At 42.3% G+C, this 15,048-nt stretch overlaps 1 protein-coding gene across 1 annotated transcript; it reads right to left on the bottom strand.

The window, feature by feature from the left end:
• Positions 1–2,004: 2,004 nt before the first annotated feature.
• On the bottom strand, positions 2,005–14,614 carry LOC138097110 (zinc finger protein 211-like). Its single transcript, XM_068993350.1, has 3 exons — positions 14,573–14,614; positions 11,971–12,097; positions 2,005–3,629 (listed from the first exon to the last, which is right to left on the bottom strand). Exons 1-3 carry the CDS (start codon positions 14,603–14,605, stop codon positions 2,005–2,007), a joined length of 1,785 nt encoding a protein of 594 aa, XP_068849451.1. The 5' UTR covers positions 14,606–14,614.
• Positions 14,615–15,048: the final 434 nt, after the last annotated feature.

Here is a 15,048-nt window from a genome sequence, read left to right as displayed (position 1 = left end):
GGAATGTTTCTGAAATGAAGGAAATTCATCTCAGGTAGGCCAATGGTTCATAATAGCTACAAGCCTGCAAGCCCTTACTGGCATTTTTATTTCTAGTCCCCATGCCCTATCAATGGCCAGAGAGGTCATGGGCAAAGTGACATGGCACATATGGCTAAGCAGCCAAGTGACTATTTCTTTCTCATATAGCAAAATATACTAGCTTCTCATGTGATACTCAAATGTGTCCTGCTTGTGTGAAAGCAAACTGAACAATCAAGAGCTACACATCCTCCACATGGCTGAACACCCCTGGAGGCAATGTTTCCCTTCCTTCATCACAGCACCAAGCACCAAGCACCTAGAGGCCACCCCTATAGCATGACGTCCAAAGTTACTCAAAGCAAGCACTCCTCAATTGTTTACCCCACTCTGCCAGGCCTTTCCCACAGAACCTCAACACAGACAGTGGTCTGAACACTCCCACTCCTGCCTTATGTCTCATGACTACCCTGATAACTGTCCCATGTGTTTCCAGGATCTGTCAGCATTACTGTTTTCCTGTTTTTTTCTTGTAGCCACACCTGACTGACCATCTCATAAATAATACAAATCACTTTCATAGATACTCCCTTTATTAAATGTCTGGTGGCTTGTACCATCCAGAGAATACAATCTTAACAATTCTCCATGGAAAATTCACCTTTTATTTTTTAAATTTATTAATTAAAAAATTACAGTAGAAAAAAGTAAAAATTTTAATTACAGTAAATTTACAAGATTATACTAGTTTCAGGTGTACAGCACAGTGACTCAGTATTTTACAGATTATACTCTACCAAATGTTATTATACAATAATGGCTATAATTCTTTATCTGATATAGTATAAACTTGTTGCTGTTTTATAGTTTTTAATCTCTTAATCCCATACACATAATTTGTCCTATCACACTTCTGTCTCTCCTTTGATAACCATTAGTTTGTTTTCTATATCAGTGTAGTTGCTAAGTCATGTCCAGCTCTTTGAGACCCCATGGACTGTAGCCTGCCAGGCTCCCCTGTCCATGGGATTCTCTAGGCAAGAATACTGGAGTGGGTTGCCATTTCCTCCTCCAAAGGATCACCCTGACCCAGGATTGAACCCACATCTCCTGCACTGACAGGCAGGTTCTTTTATCAGTGAGCCACCAGTGAAGCCCCTAAACCTGAGTTTGTTTCTGTTTTGCATGTGTATTCTTTTGTATTGTTTTTAAGTTGCACATAAGAGATAACATACAGTATCATACAAGTCTCTTCTCCACTCTTGGCTGCCCTAAACCCAGTGCAATGCTGTGGCATGGAGGTGCTGGGAACAGAGCATTACCAGGTAGATAATGGGATCATTCATTCACAGGAAAACCACAAATGTTGCTTTCCAGTGGATAGTCATGACCACTTAGCATGGAGTACAGTGTATGAGCAGGACTCTTGAGGAGGGGGGGCAGGGAAAGAGGATGGATTAGGTATTCTTTGAGTTCCCAAAGCTGGATTGGAAGGGAAAGAGGATCACAGTGACCAGACTCCTCTTGTCCTGAAAATAGGCAACCTGACATTGAATCCCAAATATCTGTCCATTGCTGGGAGGTAATAATTAGAAAACTCATCCTCTGTGCCTCAAATCCCTCCCTAGAAACGGTCCATTTGCTGCCTGATGACGGTACTTATGTCCTCCCACGCTGTTATGACCCCCGACTCCAACGCTAGTGCTCTCCTCATTAGCTGCATTCGTAAGGCCCCTTCTCCAGTGTGAACTCTGATAACCAAATAGAACTGATCTACTATTAAGATTCTCCACATTCACTGCACTCAAAAGGCCTTTCTCTAGTGTGAATTCTCTGATGATCAAGAAGACTGGACTTATTAATAAAAAGATTTCCCACATTTACTGCACTCGTAAGTCCTTTCTCCACTGTTAACTCTGATGATACCAAAGGCCAGAGCTAGCAGTAGAAGATTTCCCACATTCACTGAACTCAAAGTTTTTCTCAATGGTGAACTTTCTGATGATACCGAAGGCCATAGCTAGCAGTAAAAGATTTCCCACATTCATTGCACTCATAAGGTTTTTCTCCACTGTGAACTCTCTGGTGATACCGAAGGCTAGAGCTAGCAGTAAAAGATTTCCCACATTCACTGCACTTATAAGGTTTTTCTCCACTGTGAACTCTCTGATGATACCGAAGGCCATAGCTAGCAGTAAAAGATTTCCCACATTCACTGCACTCATAAGGCCTTTCTCCGTTGTGAACTCTCCGATGACGAAGAAGGCTCGAACTGCTAGTAAAGCATTTTCCACATTCACTGCACTTATAAGGCCTTTCTTCAGTGTGAACTCTCTGATGATTACGAAGGCTCAACCTAACAATGAAAGATTTCCCACATTCACTGCACTCATGAGGCTTTTCTCCACTGTGAATTCTCTGATGATACCAAAGGCTAGAGCTAGCAGTAAAAGATTTCCCACATTCACTGCACTCATAGGGCCTTTCTCCAGTGTGGATTTTCCTACTGGAACTGAGGTGGTGCATTTGATTAAAGGATGTCCCATAGTCACTGCCCTTATACAGCACTTCCCTGTTGTGAACTTTCTGATGATATCGGATGCCAGCCAGAGTTATAAAAGATTTCCCACATACATTACAGGTATAAGGCCTTTCTCCTTTGTGAATTCTCTGATGTCTATGGAAATTGGAGTTGTTGATAAAAGATTTCCCACATTCATTGCACTTATAAGGCCTTTCTCCAGTGTGAATTCTTTGATGTACATAGAAAGAGGATTGATGGGTAAAACATTTTCCACATTGAGTGCATTCATATGGCCTTTCTCCGGTATGAATTCTCTGATGTCCAATGAAACGGTTCTTATAGGTAAAAGATTTATCACATTTCTTGCACTGATAGGGCCTTTCTCCAGTGTGGATTCGCCTATGAATCCTGAGATACTTTCTTTGGCCAAAGGATTTCCCACATTCAGTGCACTCGGAAGACCTTTCTCTAATGTGACCTTTCTGGTGCTGAACATGGTTACTTTTCTGAGTGCCACCTGTGAACTCACAAGACCGTTCACTAGTGAGGATTCTCTCATCTTGAACAAGTACGTCTGTGCGGCTGGAGGCTTTCTTGCCTTCTCCCGAGCTCTGATGACTTTTTCCACTGTGAACAGCAGCTTCACAGTCCTTACTGCTGTTCTGTTGATTCCTGGTGTTTTGGGCCTGTGGCTGAATTCCCATGTTGGCCACGAATTCTTTCCCAATCTCACTGTATGGGGAGAGACTTCCTGATGCATGCATTGTGCAGCTCTTCAAAAATGAGAGTTTCCCCGTAATATGTTGTAAAAGAGTCTCTCTCATGTGCTGCTTCTGGTGCTGCTGAATGTCTGCAGTGAAACAGAACTGTTTTCCATGTGCCCCACATGTGTTTGCTTTCTGTCCACAATTTGTTCCCTGCTCTTCAGTCAAGTGCAAAATGTTTTTCAAGACCAGGATGCATATCTTACAGGGCTGGACTTTCTCAGCAGACGAATCTGTCCTGGGAGTCCCAATCTGTGACACTCCTGCAGATTTGCTCTGTTCAAAAGGTGTCTCTTCATCCCCAACTCCAGGCCAAGAACCTGAAAACAATAGTGAAGTCCATATTGAGTTTAGTACAGGGAAATGCCACCGTTACAACTGTACATCTGACATTTGAAAGAACAAGTCCACAGACTGTGTTCAGGAAATGGAGTTGGGGTCAGACTGAGGAAGCAGCTGCTCTGTGTTACAGGGCTTTAAGGTTACAGAACAGATGAGGTCTCAGCAAACACAGGACACAAGGATTGGGTATGGAGCAAGGGTGAAAGGCCTTTTCTACAGTTCACTCTTATCAGTAGCTTCTGCCTGGACCACAACTGCTAGTGACCTTTTCTCTGCAGAACTGTATGTCCAGGCCTCAGAAAATCTGACTGGAACAGGTATCTGGTGTTTAAGGAATATTAAGGGATACTCCTGTGTTTCAGGACATAAACAGTGTCAGAAAATACTCTGGAGAAAACACTGTGAAGACCAATAAAATAAATGGTTTAGAGAGGCAGTAGGGAATCCCAGGCTGGAGTCAGAATAAAAATGAGAAGTAGGACTTCCCTGGTGCCACACTGGGTAAGAATCCAGCTGCCAATTGAAGGGACATGGATTCGAGGCTGGGTCTGCAATGATTTCACGTGCTGTGGAGCAACCAATACCATGCACAGCTACTGAGCTTGTGTGCTACAACTACTGAAGCTTGCAGGCCTAGAGCCCATGCTCTGCAATGAGAGAAGCCACCACAATGAGAAGCCCGCCTACCACGACAAACAGTAGCCCCCACTCACCACAACTATAGACAGCCTTTGCAAAGCAATGAAGATCCAGCCAAAATTAAAATAAATGGATAAATAAATAGTGAGAAGTAGAAAAAATTGTAAGCTGGTAGTGTCAAGAATGAAGAAAAGTCTATAGAAATGACTTGTGGCTACTGGCAATCACACTAAAGGCACCAGTCAAACAGGGTGGATTCCTGGAATGACTTGAACACAGACCTGACATGAAGCTATCCCAGCTGCCGTTCAACTTGGCCAGGCTGCCTGAGAGTGCTTTGTGCTGAGACCAGAATCATGTCCATCCTGCAAATCATGAAGGACTGTCCACTCTCAGTTCAACAACTACATGGAAGGCAAATGATACAACTCTTAATAGAAGAGCAGGTCAGGTGAGTGACCAACACCAGCCCAGAAGAACTCAGCACACAAACAGGGACAATATTTAAATACTGCAAAAGATGCTCTGATGGAACCAGATGAAAGGATGTGCAGCAGATGGTATACAAAATGTTAGGATTCCATCTCCTCACCTTAACAGTAACTGTGCTGACAGAATCCAATGGTAGCTCTTGGAACTCGAATCTATTGAAGATCTGCAGTTTCCCAAGTTAAATTTATTTCAGTCAAGTTCAGTTCTTAGCCTCTGGAGCTACCCATTCCTCAACCCAAAGTGCCATGGCAGGCTACTGTGTACATGTTTCTAGAGCAGACTGCACATACTTTTCATGAGCCAGCATGGAAAATAAGGACCTAGTTAGTCCTCCAAATGTCAGTGATCTATAGCCTGACTGCTGGCTGCTGCTCCTGAATGCATGTGAGTAATACGGAGGAGGACACCCATTGCTGTAAATGGTACCACTGATACACAAATCTCTTCCCCCTCTGGCTGAAGATTTTAAGGGCCAGTGTCTCACATCCTGTTCTTCATTTTTCTGTTTTTCCCTTTTGAGAGTGAAACATTTGAGGACTAAGGCAATCAAAAGCAAAAACTGGTCTTCCCTGGTGGCTCAGTGGTGAAGAATCTGCCTGTCAGTGCAGGAGACACAGGTTTAACCTCCCATCTGGGAAGATCCCACATGCTGTGGAGCAACTATGTGCATGTGCCACAACTACTGAGCCTGTGCTCTAGAGCCTGGGAGCCACAACTACTGAGCCCATGTGCCACAATTACTGAAGCCCACATACCCTTGAGCTCGTGCTCTGCAACAAGAGAAGCCAGAGCAATGAGAAGCCCGTGCACTACTAGAGCGTAGCCCCTGCTCACAACAACTAGAGAAAAGCCTATGTATCAACAAAGACCCCGCACAGACAAGAAATGAATAATAATAAAGGAAATCATAAAAGACAACCACTTATATTGTGGAATTTTAAGTCATGGTGCACCCCCAAGGAAAGGCATACTGAAAAGCCTGTCAGTTTACATCTCATGTCAATATACAGGAAAGAGACACCCTAAAAACATCAAAAACAAGGAGAACCCCCCCTCCCCCCAGCAAACCCTGGTTAATGGCAAGCACAGTATTTCCAGAGTTACAATCATAATATGCCAATGTTCAGTTTTCAACAACAAAAACCCACAAGGCGTACAAAGAAGGAAAGGACAATAACAATCAACAGCCGCTGTACCTTATGAAAAGGTACAAAAAGAATAGATGGTAACCGTGCTTAGTTGCTCACTCATGTCCAACTCTTTGCAACCCTATGGACTGTAGCCTGCCAGGCGCCTATGTCCATGGGGATTCTCCGGGCAAGAATACTGGAGTGGGTTGCCACACTCTCCTCCAGGGGATCTTTCTAACCCAGGGATCAAACCCAGGTCTCCTGCATTGCAGGTGGATTCTTTACTGTCTGTGCCACCAGTAGAGCCTATAGTGACTAGAAAAAGATCTGTCTGAAAAAGATGTTCAAATTGGTAAACAAATGAACCCCCCCCAAAATTTTAAGCTGCCTCAACAAAATGGAACAATAAAGATACAGCAAGTTGTTTTGCCTTTTTTTTTTTTTTTTGATAGTAAGTATTTTTAAAAAAAGAAACTTGGGAGCTGAAAAGTACAGCTGCTGTAGTGAAAAAAAATCACTAGAGAAATTCAATGCAGAAAAACATCCTAGATTTGAGGCAAGATATGAACGTAAACATCCAAGAACATAAATGAACTTCAAGCAGAATAAACAAGAAGACCCACATTGTGGCACATTATAATCAAACTGCTGAAACTCAGAGAATCTTGAAATCAGTGAGAGAAGTGACTCATCACAGACAAGGGGTCTCAAACAACATCATTAGAAAACCTGAGAACAACAAACAACATGGGAAACCTGAGAAGGCCAGAAGACAGTGGGCTGATATGTTCAGATGGCTGAAGGAAAAAAATCTGCCAACCAAGATTCTTTCAAAAATGAAGGAGAAATTAGCATATTCTCAGGTAAACAAAAGATGCGGAAGTTTAAGAAATGCTAAAGGGAGTCCTTCAGATTGAACCGAAAAGACACTAAGGAGTAAAATGATAAAGATAAAGCTTTATAGAAGCAGCAAAAAGATTTGTTTTTTGGCCTGCCAGCACAGCTCTTAGTATTTTAGTTCCAGACCATGGATTGAACCCAGGCCCATGGCAGTGAGACTGCAGAGTCCTAACCACTGGACCACTAGGGAATTCCCAGAAATTCTTAAAATGTTATTGATGGTAAGCTGGTATAAATTAAAATTAGTATGCTCTAGCTTTAGGATATTAAATGTAATCCCCATGGTAAATACAAAAAAAAAAAAGAAGTTTTATAATGTACACAAAGGAAATGAAAAGGGAATTAAGATATTTCACTACAAAAAAAAAAAATCAACTAAACACAAAAAGAGAAAATAACAAAAAGGAAGGAATGACAAAGCTCCAAGGCTTATACAGAAAACAAAGAGCAAGATGAAAAAAATAATCTCTCATCAATAATTGCTCTAAAGTAAATAGATTAACCTCTCAGAGCAAAACAGAGACTGGCAGAATAGATTCAAAAAAACAATCCAGGAAACTCCCTGGCAGTCCAATGGTTAGGATTCCGCAGTTTTACTGCTGAGGGCATGGGTTCAATCCCTGATCATGGAAGGAAGAATTCACAGGCTGTGTGGCACAATCCAAGACGACGATGACAACAACAACTGTATGCTGTCGACAAAACACAAGTTGAAATTGAAAGGTAGATAAAGATATTTTGTGCAAATAGTAACAAAAAGCACACAGGAGTAGCTATAAGTCATACCAAACAATAAGGATTTTAAATCTAAAAAGACTACAAAGGACATACATTTTGGGAATTCAGTGTAAGATGATGCAATAAGTATAAATAGTCACACACTCAATAGTAGATCACTGAAATACATGAAGCAAAAACTGACAATCAAGAGGAGAAACAGACAGTTCTACAATAATATTTGGAAATTTCAATACTCTACTCTCAGTAATGGATAGGAAAAATAGATGTAATTAGATAAAGTTTATACCAACTATCCTCTCTAACCACAACAGAATTAAGATCCATAACATGGCATATGGAAAACTGAAATATCCACAAATTTCTGGAAATAAATAGGTTCAAGAAAATAATCACAAGGGAAATCAGAAAATATTTAAGAGACCAATGTAAACAAAACGCCACACACTAAAACTACAGGATTCAGCAAAGGCAGTACTAAGCAGAAAATTTACAGCAATAAATGCTAATATTAAAAAGAGAAATATCATAATCTTTACAACTTGATGAACTACAAAAAACAACAACAAAACACGTGTTAAATAGACAAAGCATTATGAAAAAGGAAATGATAAAGATCAGACAAATAAAATAGCCAGAACATTCTGTCCTTCTTAATAAGGTAACTGACAAGAAAAACATGCTCAATTCCAGCCCTCTCTACACATGGCTGTCCCACCTAATGGAAGGAAAATAAACTGAAAGTAACTTGTGAACTTCACAGGCCAGACACACAAGCTCATTAAAAGACTGCTAAGTAAACATGCTATGAATGCTTCCTGTACTGTGCAGGCTTCCCTTCTCCACATCTTACCAACACATTCATCACACTGGAAATACAAAACAAGTTTGATATATATGCTGATTAATGTTTGGTAGAGTTGGGAGTTTGGGACAAGTGAAGAGGAACTAAAAAGCCTCTTGATGAAAGTGAAAGAGGAGAGTGAAAAAGTTGCCTTAAAGCTCAACATTCAGAAAATGAAGATCATGGCATCCGGTCCCATCACTTCATGGGAAATAGATGGGGAAACAGTAGAAACAGTGTCAGACTTTATTTCTGGAGGCTCCAAAATCACTGCAGATGGTGACTGCAGCTATGAAATTAAAAGACGCTTACTCCTTGGAAGAAAAGTTATGACCAACCTAGATAGCATACTCAAAAGCAGCGACATTACTTTGCCGACTAAGGTCCGTCTAGTCAAGGCTAGGGTTTCTCCTGTGGTCATGTATGGATGTGAGAGTTGGACTGTGAAGAAGGCTGAGCACCAAAGAATTGATGTGTTTGAACTGTGGTGCTGGAGAAGACTCTTGAGAGTCACTTGCACTGCAAGGAGATCCAACCAGTCCATTCTGAAGGAGATCAACCCTGGGTGTTCTTTGGAAGGACTGAAGCTAAAGCTGAAACTTTGGCCACCTCATGCGAAGAGTTGACTCATTGGAAAAAACTGACGCTGCGAGGGATTGGGGGCAGGAGGAGAAGGGGACGACAAAGGATGAGATGGCTGGATGGCATCACTGACTTGATGGACATGAGTCCAAGTGAACTCCAGGAGTTGGTGGTGGACAGGGAGGCCTGGTGTGCTGTGATTCATGGGGTCGCAAAGAGTCAGACATGACTGAGTCACTGAACTGAACTGAAGGACAAGAAGTCTGGCATGCTGCAGTTCATGAGGTCACAAAGACTTGGACATTTGAGAAACGGAAATTCAAAGAAAGAACACAAAATTCTAGAAGTCAAAAAGACTATAATAGACATGAAGAATGAATATGATGGGCTTATTGATATACTGGACACAGCTGAGGAAAGAATCTCTGTGCTTGATGTTCTCTGTGTAGAAACTTCCAAAACTGAAAAGCAAAGAGAAAAATGAAAGAAAGAAATGCAAATCAAAACTACAATGAGGTACCACCTCACACCAGACAGAATGCCATTATTAAGAAGTCTAGAGGGGCGTCCCTGGTGGTCCAATGGCTAAGACTCCATGCTTCCTTGCTTACCAAAAAAAAAAAAAAAAAAAAGAAAAGAAAAGAAAACTTCATGCTCTCAATGCAGGGGGCCCAGATCCCATCCCTGGTTAGGGAATTAAGATTCCACAAGCTCGAGATAAGAGTTTGCATGTAGCACCTAAAAGCTCCCAGGTGTCCCAATTAAGACCCAGAACAGCCAAATAGTTACATACACACATATTAAAAACAAAAGTCTACAAATAACAAATGCTGTTGGTGCAGCCATTATGAAAAACAGTATAGATGTTCCTCAAAAAGTTAAAAGTAATGTTGCCATGATCCAGCAGTTTAACTCCTGGGCATATATCCAGCCAAAAATTTTAATTCAAAAAGATATAGACTCCTATGTTCACAGCAGTTGAAACAGGCTCATGAGGATAAAAACAGAGAACACAAATTAATAACACAAAAAATTCAAAATAAAACATCACTGTAGATACCATGGAGATTAAAAGAATAATAATGAAAAATATGAGCAATCTTCAACCCCATGAATTTGATCACCCAGATGCAAGGGATCAATTCCCTGAAAGATAGTCTACCAAAACTCACACAACAGATAATCTGAATAGGTCTGCGTCAATTAAAGAAAATGAATCAGGGGGCCTCACTGGGGTTCCAATGGTTAAGCTCTGGGCTTCCACTGCCTGGGGCATGCATTCAATTCCTGGTCAGGGCCTAAGATTTATCATGCTATGCAGTGTGGCCAAAAAGAAAATTCTTCCAAACATGTAATGAGAGAATGTATTATACAATTCTCTACAATCTCTTTCAGAAGATAGAAACAAAGGGAATAGCTCCCAACTCATTCTTTGAGGCCAGTATTACTTTAATACCAAACCAAAAACATTAAAAGAAAACTATAGAATAATATCTCTCATGAACATAGACACAAAAAACTTAACAACTTTTAAAAATCGATTAAAAAACTATATAAAAAGAATTATATACCATGACCAAGTGAGCAAGTGAAACTGGTTTAACACTTCAAAGTCAGTTAACCTATCAATACTTAAAAGATTGGTATCCAGTTGTGTAAGTTCTTATATTTTGGAATATTTACCCCTTAAATATATGCTTGCAAATATTTTTTCCCATTAGGTAGGTTACCCTTTGATTTTGTTGAGCTTCTTTTGCTGTTTAGAAGCTTTTTAGTTTAATTAGGAAAAGGTATACTTATTGGGAAGGAAGTAAAATTGTCTTCACTCTCAGATGACATGATCAGGTATGTCGAAAACACCAAATATAGACACCCTGCCAAAAATATCCTAGAACAAAAAGTAATTACAGGCCACTCTTGCCTTCTGAGATGGCCCACATTCTGGGTCCATCTCTGTAAATAAGCCTGCTTTCACTAAAAAAAAAACAAAGTTTTCAGGATACAAAGTTACAATACAAAAACCAATCACTGACCTACATACCAGCCCCACAAGAAACTGAAATTTGAGGCTAAAAACTAAATACCATGTACATTAGTACAAAAAAAAGAGAAAAAGAAAGTGGTATCTAGTTATAAATCTACCAAGACATGTACAAAGGGCAAAAGCTTCAAAATGTTGGATTTGGGCATGATTTCTTGTCTATGACAACAAAAGCACATGCAACAAAAGAATAAACGAGATACTGAACCTCAAAAAAAAAAAAAGGCATTTTTGTTTGCTTCATACCTTTAATATAATGTCATCTGTCAATTATACCTCAAGAAAGGTATGGGGGAAAAGGAAAAAACTGACTTACTGCACATCACAGGGAACTATAAACATAGTAAAAAAGCAACCACAGAGTACAACAAGGAATTAATATCCAGAACATATGGATGAAGCCTAGAACTCAACAACTAAAAACCAATCTGGTGAAAAAAATGGGAAAAGGGCCTGAATAGATATTTTTGAAAGATATACACGGAAATTCCCTGACTGTAGAGTGGTTAAGACTCTACACATTCACAGCCATTAGGCCCAGGTTCAATCCCTGGTCAGAGAACTAAGATCCCAAAAGTCAACATGGCTTGGACCAAAAAAAAAAAAAAAAGATATAGAAATGGCCAATAAGCACACCATAAGTGAAATGCAATGGAAATGGTAAAGATATACCACTACACATCCATTAGATCGTAATCATCAAAAGACAAAAATTAAAGCTGCAGGCATGTATGTAGGGAAACTGGAACCTTGAAAAAGGTTGTGGGAAGAATAGCTCACCATCTGTTTAGTAGTGCCCATGTCAGTGACAACACTTCTGTACAGACAGGCACAAATAAATATCAGATACATAGTAACCACGGTCCACATGTAAGAAAGACAGAGCTCTCCCTGGGGAAAAGAAGAAAGGCAGAGCCTAGCTCAAGAGGATAGAGGAGGGAGTGGGGCCTTACCCAGCATGCATACAAGCGCAAAGTTCTCCAACATGACATCAAGGTACAGTTGTATCTGAGCCTCATCAAGAAGACACCATTCTTCCTGGGAGAAGTACACGGCCACATCCTCAAAGGTCACAAGGCTCTGGTGTAACAGGGACAAATAAAATCATGAACAGTCTCACATTTTCCATTTTCTCACACATCTTCCCTACTGTCCAACCTGATGGAGTCTCCTGATACCTGGGGAAGAAAAACTCCCTCCTCTGATCTGAACTTCCTGTTGCCTCTGGAACACACAGGCATTTAATTTCAAGCTGAAATTCTGCTCTTCCCTGTTGTTTATTCCCACCAGAAAAAAAAGACCTGCACTTACCTTAACCAGCTTAGCCTTACCTCAAAGCACTTCGACATACTGGTATGGGTTTCAATGTTCCATTAATTCCTCCATAGAACCAGTGTGCACTCACTACCCCAGGCACAGGGTTGCCAAGGTCCCCAAACCGAAGTGTTGGGAAAATGGCAGGTTAAGAGCCCCAAGACCCTCCTCAAATACAGAAAATGTGTACATGAGAGTGGGCACAAGTAAGGGACTGGGACAACCTCCATTTACTAAATGTTCTTCTGCAGCTGTGGGAATCTGTGGGAACATGCAGACCACAGAGGAAAGTGACCAGGGCAGTGCTCCAGGGGCTCAGGACTTGCCAGGGCAGCTGCCTGCTACCATAGCCAGATAACCTCAGGCTGACTGGCTAACATCTACTGTATGACTCCATCCTCAGTACTACCTTTCATCAGCTGTGAACTCTGAGAAGCCATACTTTCCATTGCTCAAATCCTCATCAACCCCTACAGACTTTTCTTCCACTGAACAGGCCTTGGAGAACTTTTAAAAGCCCAGAGATCAGGTGCTTCCTTAACTCAAGACTCTCCAGCACTCCCAGTGCCCTAAGAAGAAAGGTACAACCCCTCATCTGCCACTCCACTTGCAGCCTGGCCTCAAACTTTGTTTTTTTGAACACGATGGACTCCAGGTTCCCCAATGTTGCTGGTTCAGTTGCATCTCCAAGCCTCACCCACACCACATTACACCTGCGGTCAGAAAGAGGGACACCACCCCTTAAGGCCTCACTGCGGCTGGGTCAGGCATATGAGATAAAGTGTGAAAAATGGGACATTTCCTGCCATATCGGTATACAAAAACGATGTCACAGTGATCAGTGATTGCAGCCCTCCAGTGTGAGCCAGTGAGCCCTAAGGGAATTCAGGAAGGAGAATACCTGCCATTTAGCAGCCAGCAGACTACAGTCACTCCTTGAGTCCTGAGAAACTCAGGATATGAAAACACAGGATACTGGCCCCAGATACCAGAGGTGCATATCAAAGGAGTTGTGGAGCCCTATACTGAGATGACAGGACAATATCTCCACAATTAGCCAAGCTCCAGAGCAACCACTGTCATGTTTGTTATGAGCCGTTCTGTTCCTAACCAGCCAGATCCAGCCTCCAAATGACATAATATACAGAATCCTGACTACTGACCTAACATCACCCCTGTTCACAGGGATTTTCTTTTCCTTGAGGCTATAGTCGACAAGCCCTTGAGCCACCCGCTGTTCCAACAGTGTCCTGGCAGCTCTCCCTGGTCAGTTGGGAAGTCTGCCCTCTGTCTTTTCAGCACTCCTCTCTACCTCTCCTCTTGTTCTCAGTAAATTCGCTCTAGTCTAAAATGCTTTGTGTCTGGAAATTCTTCTTCCACTAGAGCTCAGACTGCCACGACAGAAATGGTTTCAGTGAACCCAGACTCTCACATCTTTCCATACACAGAAAAGTGCTTAATTCTTTAACTTGGGTTATCTGACTTTCCTTAACAATAATCTTTTGATGTTCAAACACCTGCCCTTTGTTGCAAAACCTATATATATGCTGGCTTTGTTAGGGAAAGCACACTGACTGAAATCACCTGCCCTGGCCAGGTACCATAGTAACTATTTGCATGAGTTGTTTTACAACAGGAGGTCCTGGTAAGGAACACTGGAACTAATAAGCCACCACCAACAGGGATAGATCAGGAAAGGTAAAAAAGTGACACCAGGTGTCCAACCATCTCCCAGAATCCTCCTCACTGGCATCCATCTTGGCTGAACAAGGTGTGCACCACCCAGAAGGACTCTCAGTCAGAATGACTGGCTGAAGACAACTAAAGCTAATCCCCTCACCATAAAACTCCAGACTGCAACGCACGTGGCAGAGCAGTTCTCCTGGGTTCCCTTACCCTACTGCTCTCTGACCCAGAGCCCCTCCCCAATAAAATCTCTTGCTTTGCCAGCACGAGTGTCTCCTCGAACAGTTCACTTCCGAGTGTTACACAGAGCCCACTTTCGGGCCCTGGAGGGGGTCCCCCTTCCTGCAACAGTTTCTCCCTTCACCTCCCTGGGTTTCTTGAGATGTTTCTTGAGCTGGAAATCCTAAAAATCCACACGGAATAAAACATACCTCAACTTCTGAGTTGTACATATTTTAAGGCCACAAACAACGTGAGCGGGAACCTGCTCACCTGGGGTATTCACATTCTGGTGGGGAAACGGGCAGCGAAGAACACGGAACTCACTGCACTTACCTGACCGGGGTCCTTCAGGGCAGGCACCGCCATCAGAGCTTCCTTCACAGAGCGGTGCGGCGACCATCCACTGGTCAGGTCGGACTTGGCGCGGACACACCCTGCAGGCGGCAGTGTCCCCAGCTCTTACGCCGTCCCCTATGCAGTGCCTTCGAAGACGCCCCTTGCGCTCTCTCGGCCTGTAACAAGCCTCCCAAAATCGCACGCTCAGACCTTCCTTCCGGCTCCACAGACTTGAGAGAAATCAAAATGTCCGCCAGGAAGACACCGGGAGCCCCTCCCCGGAAACGCTTCCTTTGTGTATTTTCATTGGATAAACGTCACTGCTCCGTAGCGCAACGCTTCTGGGTAATGTAGTTCTCAGGCCCCAAGGAAGAATGGTCCACACCTGAAACATTGGGGCAGAAAAACCCAAGATGAATTGCCAAGAGAGCGGAGAAGTGACCTCTAGGGCTGGAGAAGGAATCCATCCTTCC

Source organism: Capricornis sumatraensis, chromosome 20, assembly GCF_032405125.1.
Source record: "Capricornis sumatraensis isolate serow.1 chromosome 20, serow.2, whole genome shotgun sequence".
NCBI classification, from domain to species: domain Eukaryota; kingdom Metazoa; phylum Chordata; class Mammalia; order Artiodactyla; family Bovidae; genus Capricornis; species Capricornis sumatraensis.
The sequence above is the reverse complement of the archived record's forward strand: the minus strand, read 5'-3'. Positions and strand labels throughout refer to the sequence as shown.

Excerpts from the sequence above, each read along its gene's own strand:
- LOC138097110 (XM_068993350.1), bottom strand. The coding sequence starts at position 14,605 with ATGGCGGTGCCTGCCCTGAAGGACCCCGGTCAG. Across the intron at positions 12,098-14,572 it reads CCCTGAAGGACCCCGGTCAG|AGCCTTGTGACCTTTGAGGA; the intron begins GTAAGTGCAGTG and ends CTGTTACACCAG. Across the intron at positions 3,630-11,970 it reads TGCGCTTGTATGCATGCTGG|GTTCTTGGCCTGGAGTTGGG; the intron begins GTAAGGCCCCAC and ends TATTGTTTTCAG.